The sequence below is a fragment of the Podarcis raffonei genome, chromosome 17 (genome assembly GCF_027172205.1).
Source record: "Podarcis raffonei isolate rPodRaf1 chromosome 17, rPodRaf1.pri, whole genome shotgun sequence".
Lineage (NCBI taxonomy): Eukaryota > Metazoa > Chordata > Lepidosauria > Squamata > Lacertidae > Podarcis > Podarcis raffonei.
Genome location: NC_070618.1, coordinates 10,814,352 through 10,822,662, shown reverse-complemented (window position 1 = coordinate 10,822,662; position 8,311 = coordinate 10,814,352). Strand labels below are relative to the sequence as shown.

The 8,311-nt window shown below is 43.2% G+C and overlaps 1 protein-coding gene across 1 annotated transcript; it reads left to right on the top strand.

Annotated features, from left to right (window-relative positions):
* Positions 1-582: 582 nt before the first annotated feature.
* THAP1 (THAP domain containing 1) lies at positions 583-8,101 on the top strand. Its single transcript, XM_053371343.1, has 3 exons — positions 583-1,246; positions 5,349-5,544; positions 7,555-8,101. The coding sequence occupies exons 1-3, from the start codon at positions 1,176-1,178 to the stop codon at positions 7,954-7,956; spliced, it is 669 nt and encodes a 222-aa protein (XP_053227318.1). The 5' UTR covers positions 583-1,175; the 3' UTR covers positions 7,957-8,101.
* Positions 8,102-8,311: the final 210 nt, after the last annotated feature.

The following is an 8,311-nucleotide window of genomic DNA, read 5'->3' as shown; positions in this document are numbered from 1 at the left end:
CTAGAGAAAAATAAATACACATCTACTAACCCAGGATATAACACCCACTCCCCTCCTGTCTCCCCATGGGTGTTGGGGGGGTGGAGGCGGACAGGACCCACAAGAACAGGCTCACATACTGGAGCGTGGAACAATTGTTCTCCTACTAGCATCTCCATCAACAGATAATGAACATTCCATACAACTCCATATTTTTTACCTAATGGTCTAGATTTTTAAAAATGAAAGTCCACAAAGCAAAATTCAAAAAAGGGCACATCACCCTTTGGGACTATTCCATCGAGGTTGGTGGTACTTATGTGCAGAAATTGTATGAGACCAAAGCTGTGCTACTACAGGGGTTCCCTGAGGAAGGCCAAGGGTGAAACAGATACCTGCGATTCCAAATGCAAACAGACACCTGCAGCTCAATTTTTTAAGCTACTGTTGACTTTAATCATTTGTTTTTAAATACCTGTTTCTGGCTTTTTTTTTTAACTGAGAATTCTAATGTTTTATATCTTTGTAAGACAACCAGTGCACAGTTCACAATTAAGCAATATAAACTGTGTATATAAGTGATATATGTCTTGTTGAGTTAAAAAAAAATCCTTAGTACTTGGTTACTTAGGAGTAAGCACAGTTCAGTTCAATGGGGTTACTCTTAAGTAAGTAGGCGCAAGCGCGCAGCCCTAAAAGGAAGAACAAATCATGCAGAAATTCTTCCATCTGTCTCTCGCTTCAGTTTCAGAACGATTTAAAATAGGCATCCGCGAGAGGCCACCCTGTGCGCAAGCTCAGCTTTCAAACCAGCCCTTTTGAAGAGGGCAACAAACCACTGTTCGGACGCACGTACAGTTACGAGCGCGGGAGCCAAGGTAGCCACGTCAAAATCTGAACTGCCCCTCCTATTGGACACGGCGAGCAGAGACGTGCCGCACCCAAACCACCGCGGGGCGTGACCAATAGCAAAGCACGGAGCGGCGCTCTCGCGAGAGTTGCTCTGAAGCTGGCAGCGCCATGTTGAAGTAGGGAGAGGCCACATCCAGCTTATGTCGTTCTTCGGGTTTTTTAAATTTTAAAAAAGGGACGCGGAGGCCTCGGGGAGGTATTTGGATCTTCGCGACCTTTTAAGTGTGTTTTCGAGCTCCCGAAAAAAAAATTTACGACGGTCGAAGGAGAGCGGCAGCGAGAGGATGGTGCAGTCTTGCTCTGCCTACCGTTGCCGGAATCGATACGACAAAGAGAAGCCCATCTCCTTCCACAAGTGAGTACGGGCGGTGGCACGAAAGCTTGAAAGGAGGGCGCGAGGAGACAGACAGAGAAAGAGAGCGGGAGCGCGGGAGCGCGCCCACCCGGCCGCCTGAGCGGGCGGGAAAGGGAGATGCCGTTTGCTTCACGAGGCGGAGCCACAGCGCGTGCGCGCTCCGAAGCGGCGAGGGGGAGGGAGGAACTGTTAAAATGGCCTTTGGCGTTGGCCTTTATACTGAAGAGACGCGGAGACGAAGAAGGCGGGGCTAATCGCGCTCCGGTTGTTAATTAAAAACCAAACAAAAAAAAAGATAACCCGTGATGGGAGGCGGGGCCGGGATTCGAAGATGTACTTCGTGGGCTGCGCGGTTGGGATGCGCGTGAGGCAGATTAACCGCCTGACAGGCTACCTCAAGTGCCATCTCCCTCGAGGCTAATTTCTGGTGTTTTTCCCCTCGCTTTTTCTTTTGGTACAAGCCGTAACTAAGCACATAAAAAGCGCCTTTTTTGGTCCGTTTGCAGCAGCAGCAGCAGCAGCAGCATTAAAAAGAGTTTTCGTGGCTTCACAGGTGTATTTGTTGCTTGAGCTGTTGTGACCCCCTCACGAGTTATAATCTTCTGACGTTTACAACAATAAACACTGTCTTTAAAGCGTCCCAATGTTTTGTTTTTTTAGCCCAGGGGACGTGCTCTCCTCTTTCCGTTCTGCAGCACACCATCTATCTCTGAACCACTCGCTGTACTATCACCTCTGCTTCTTCCATAAATATTCCATAAATATCTTTGTATTCCTGCAGATCACCTGTATCTCTTACCCTCCCACTTTTCTGTTTTTCTCCTCCCCCTTCCCCCAAATCTATGTATCTCCATCTGTCAACTGACCTCTTTTTCTTCTTGCCCAACAAGAGGTATGTTTGTTTTTTAATCCACTACACTGAGTTTCGCAGTAATAAATAACACCATTTCAATGAGTTTGGGTAGACCGGTGTTTCCCAAACGTGGGTCTCCAGCTGTTTTTGGAGCTACAATTCCCATCATCCCTGACCACTGGTCCTGTTAGCTTGGGATGATGGGAGTTGTAGTCCAAAAACAGCTGGGGACCCGAGTTTGGGAACCGCTGGGGTAGACCCAAGATCAGGGATGGGGAATTGGTGGCCCTCCAGATGCTGCGGAACTTGTGTTGGCCCCAGGCAACGTGGTCAATGGTTAGTGTTTATAGCGGTTGTTGTCCTGCAACATCTGGAAGGGCAGAGGTTCCCCATGCCTAGATCTTTCCACAAAGAGGTAGGAAAGAAGCACAAAAACAGTCACTTGCCATTTCACATCCAAAGACCAAAATCAGAAAAAGGCCCACAGCTGTTTCACAGGCCAACCAGTTGTTCATGTAGACTAGCAAATCATTGCAGGCATTATTTGCTGCGGGGTGAAGAAATACAAGTGGTCCTTGAAGAAATCCAGAAGTCGTATTCCTAACTCCCCTAGTTTTAGCCAAATCATCATTGCCTTGTAGCAGCGGCCTGAAAACTGCTAAGGGGGCTCTTGCTATAGGTAAAGGGTAATTCAAGTCCTTCCCCTCCTTGGCACGATCAAGAAGTTGCACTCTTAACAGGATTTCCAGTTGAAATCCAGTTTGTAGAACCAAAAATGAATTTCCCCCCGTTTTTGCAGTGCTTTGATAGAACTCTGCCTCATTAAACAAACGAGCAAACATTTAAAGCTAAGCGAGGATGTTTTTGTTTTGCCTGGCAGGCTTTCTGAGCTCTGAAATTCCTTGAGACAAGCAGAAATTCAGGGATGAGAAAGTTTTTGGCTGTTGAAACTACATGTGTTGCTTTGCTTTTTTAAAAGGTGCACAAATTCATTTACAGGCTCCTTTTTGCTGCACTGCTTTGAAAGTTATCACAACTTAAGCTGCATTTGATTTAATGGGGACTTATTAAGCAACTAACTCACTCTGGATCCAATTCCATGTTTTCTAAAAAATTAGAAAGTGAGTTGAATATGGCTAAAGGGACAAGGGCTGTCTTTAAAGACTGTATGCCTGGTAGAAATTCAGCTGTTATAATGTTCCCAACATAGATATATATGAGGTGCAGCATATGGAATATCTGTCTATTATGTAGCCTTTTAAAGGCACAGAAGGTTTTTTCTAACTCATGTCCACCACCACTATTGAAGCATAATCTGTAGTAATTCCTCTTGTATCAAGTGAACAACTCATGCTTTGATTTACGAGTATTTTATCTGTAGAGGCGTTAGCTGTATTTCTCATTCTAAACATCGGTTATAACCATCTTCCTTCAAACCATTTACTAAAACTAGTATCAAGCGTATCCAGGCTATCTTATGATTGCAGAACCAGGGAAATCTTCACAGCATTCCATGGCTTTGTGGATCTCAGCGCCCAACATTCAAGATCTCAGTTTGACAACATTTACTGTTAGGATATGGACAGCCCACAGCCTGTTCTCTGGCAAATTTTACAGACTTGAAGAAACAGCACCACCACTTTCCCTCACACTGGTCATATTGCCCTGCCCCTGAGCCAAGCTGAAACATAATCCTGTAAACTTTCAGTGGTACTCTGTGTTCCCAATAAAGCACATTTGCTTTAGTTTTAACAGGTCAAACATGCACTTTAGTTTGACAGCCCTCTTCTCATTTTTTGGCCCAAAACACAGTTCTGTTTCAGCTGTTCCTTCTTACTGTCCAGTGAAAACCTATAATTTCAAAGGAGAAGTAAAAAAGAAAGTAAACTCTTTCAATTCTATCAGGTGGTTAGAATTACATGGACTGAAAAGAGGTAGATCTCCTGAGTTTTGTTTTAATTCTTTGTACTTCTTATTTATAAACCAAATAAGTAAAACACATATGCTGAATGTGTTCTCTTATTGTCATCTTTTCTGCACTCACTGATAACCCATCTACCTTTTTCTTTTCAAAAACACCAGAGTTTTATTCTGTGAGGATATTTAATTTTGTGAAAAGTCTGTTAATGTTTTGTTTGCCACCTTAGGCTCCTTTGGGAGAAAGGGCGGAATAAAAGTCTAATTAATAATAATACAACAATCAGAGAGCAACATTGAAGGGCACTACAATAAAATGAAATCTCCAGCCCTGCCTACTTTATTTGAATTTTACATTCATTCCTGTGTACTGCCACCATTTTTCTACAGTTCTGATTGGAACCAGAAGCAAGTCCTGTGTGGAACTCCTGTTATTTATATATTTTAAAATCACTTGGAAAACAGCTTCTGGGACAGTTTATTACTGTTGCCTCATAGACAAAGTGGGGAAATAGAGGATGGACCGACGGAATGTGTGCATATAATAACCTATTAATTGCCTAGCCTTGTTTCAATGTTGCTCTAAGATTGCAGCCCTAAATGCCTTACTTTATGGAAGTCCTATTGCTTTATCAGCTTACTTTAGTTAAACTGCAGTCCCACCATGGTCAAAGGCCAGCTTAGGAGCCTTAGGATGTGGTCGGGATGAATCCTGCGCTGCTAGAGCCTCCAGTTACATCTGTGGAGAGCTCATCCATTGGTAGTGGGGAATGGGATATGTTGAGGGTCGCTGTGGATCTACAAGAGTCAAAACTTCATTGGACTCCTGACACAGTATTAGAGTTGGAGAACAAAAAGCATTTAATTTAAATTGAAAAGCCAGAAGGAGAACAGAATTGGGAGAAAAATCAGATTTGAAATAATGAGCTTTTAAAATAAGTACAGTACTTCTGACTTTTGAATATTAGGTACAGTGGTACCTCAGGTTACATACGCTTCAGGTTACATACGCTTCAGGTTACAGACTCCGCTAACCCAGAAATAGTGCTTCAGGTTAAGAACTTTGCTTCAGGATGAGAACAGAAATCGGGCTCCGGCGGCGTGGCAGCAGCAGGAGGCCCCATTAGCTAAAGTGGTGCTTCAGGTTAAGAACAGTTTCAGGTTAAGTACGGACCTCCAGAACGAATTAAGTACTTAACCTGAGGTACCACTGTACTAGTTGGTGGGTTCCCCAGTATTTCTCTACACACAGGAGTGCACTTCCCTAGCATCCTTTGAATAATCTCTTTGCTCCATCCACGAAATTCTGCTCAAATTATGTTTTGTTTGTAGGTTTCCCCTCACAAGGCCTGATCTCTGTAAGAAATGGGAAGCTGCGGTTAGAAGGAAAAATTTCAAACCAACAAAGTATAGCAGCATTTGTTCTGAACATTTTACTCCAGATTGCTTCAAAAGAGAATGCAACAACAAGCTACTAAAAGACAACGCTGTGCCAACAATATTTTGCCATACAGAACCAAATGTGAAGGTAAGTGAGGTTTGTGGGTCTTTTATAAAACGCCTATTCTTCACAGATACATTTGTTTATACATAAGCATTGGTTCTTTTTCTAAGCAACAGATATTGTGTGAAGAGGAGAGCAGTTATTAGCATTGGCACCAAACAGGAGAAGGCTGAATTGCTCAGTTCCTGCTTCTTGATATAGTAACTGGAATTGGCTCTCTACTCCTCGCTCCCATTAATTGAATCCTTTTTTTTTTAGTTGTTGGGGCCTTCAGTGTAAAAATGTGAAAGTGGCTTTTTCATTAGGTTGCAACTTTTAAAGTGTTGTTAGCACTTTTAAACACTTGGTCCTACAAAGGTCCTACACCCAATAAACTTGATGGCTTCCATAAGAGCTCAGAGAGAGGGAATGAGCTGTGAGCAGTGCTTCTCCTTTAAGGCGGTATGCTATTTGCTTTCCTCACCATTGCAAGGGCACTAAACATTTGACTGTATGTGTGGCTACAAAGTACCCCGTTTTGCCTTATGATTCCTGGAGAGGATCGGTGCTCCAAGCTACTCACTGTAAGGCCTGTAGCCTTGCCTGCCAAAGCTTCCAGGTTCAGCCAGGAAACGTCCCTGGTCTGAAACGTTGGAGACCTGCAGCCAGACAATGTAGATAGTACATAGACCAATGACCTAAAGCAGTTTTTGTATTGCATTTGTAAGCCTCAAACCTTCTTCCCACCTTCTCAGTAGGGGGAGTGGGGAGATGAACTGCTGGGGGTGGGAGGGGCAAGATGGTTTTCCGACTTCAAACTCAATTCTTAGTTGTAGGGCAGGGTGATGTATCGATACAGCATCTGAAATCAGTTTGAAGTCCACATTGCGGTAACAGCTTAATAGTATTCAGCATGGCGATATACCGCAAATCACGATGTGTGCATGTGTGTTATGTGAAAAATAATGATAACTTCTCTCATGATTCCTGCTGCCCCTGTTGCTCTGTACCAGGGGTCAGCAAACTTTTTCAGCAGGGGGCCAGTCCACTGTCCCTCAGACCTTGTGGGGGGCCGGACTATATTTTGAAAAAAGAAAGAAAGAACAAATTCCTATGCCCCACAAATAACCAGAGATGCATTTTAAATAAAAGCACACACTCTACTCATGTAAAAACATGCTGATTCCCCGGCCGGCCGTGGGCCGGATTTAGAAGGTGATTGGGCCAGATCCGGCCCCTGGGCCTTAGTTTGCCTACCCATGCTCTGTACTATAAAATAACAGTTGTAACAATATGCTAAAGGCAAGTAAAAATTTATCAGTTTTAGACTCCTGAGTAGTGGCAGATGCCAGGATATTACCACATTCGCCTCTACATACTTCCATCCTTATTTCAGACATCATATGTCAGTATATTGCTATGTTTAGCTGGTGAAATATCACGATGTTGAAAATCAGACGTCGCTCAGCCCTACTTAGAAATTTAAAAGGAGGCATTCCTACGCCCACAGGAATATCCTCTATTCATGGATAGATTGTTGCTTTTACACTGGAAAGCTGCTGCATAGCAGCATTCCCATCATCAGCACCGTTTTTTGGTGCCCCTGGGAATTTTCTAACCCTGAGAAGTGCCCGGGTTTCTACATGGTGCAGCAGGACAGGGGAGCTGGAGTGTAAGTGTTCAAGTCATTGTGGTGTGGATTAATCTATCCTCAGTGGTTACATTTCAGATGTGGCTTGGTAGTGAGAAGAGAATGGTATCTTATGGAAGTATAAGGCTTTTGTATCGCTCCAAGGAGGGAAAATGGAAGACTGAGATGCTCAGAGATATAGCCAACTGTCTTTAAATAGCGTAAAAATGTATAATACCAAAACACGAATGGATAAAGTTATCAATCTACTATTAAAACTGGCTACTTAAATAGATACTTAACACTGGAAATTGTGAGATTACAGTTTTCTTCAAACAAGCAAATTGTAGTTGTTGCCTTAAAAAATTACAGATGCCTTTAACAAAACAAACTTAAATGGTATGTTCTTGTCTTGTTGTTTTTAGTCTGAAGGCACTCAAGAACCACTTGAAGTACCATCTCCCCCTTCTCCTTCACCTCCTCCACCACCACCACCTCAAACTGATCCAAGACTAGTAGACCCCAGCATTGGATTGTTAATGCCCCCGCTTCACACTCCCAATAATATTGCTGTTTTTTGTGATCACAACTATACTGTAGAGGATACAGTACACCAGAGAAAAAGAATTCAGCAGCTGGAAGAGCAGGTGGATAAGCTGAGGAAGAAGCTTAAGACTGCACAGCAGCGATGTAGACGTCAGGAGAAACAGATTGAAAAACTGAGAGAGCTTGTTCAGTTTCAGAAGGAAAAAGACGTCATCCCTGGCAAAGGTGGCTATGTGATTCTGCCTAATGACTATTTTGAAATTGTGGAAGTACCTGCCTAGAAGGCTTATGTCTATATTTATGGGGCACTGCCAAATTGAGCCTCATCAGACTAACTCAGAAGTTCATTTTAAAATGCAATGCTTTCTAGTTCTGTGTAGAAGATACTTCAGCCCTTGAGCATATTAAAAAATTGCTATATAAGAATTCTTCGTCACTGACTTTCTGGCATTTTTATTTATCAATTGCTCAATAATGATAGTTGTAGTATTTGCAGGAGGTGATAATTTCGTGCGAGGGTTCAGTTTCTGGCCCCTGCCCGCATTGGCAGAGCATGCGTGTGTTACACCTTGCCCCCATTACACTCTGTTCTGCCCTCTTCTGGGTCCATAACATTCTTCACTTATAGCATAGTCC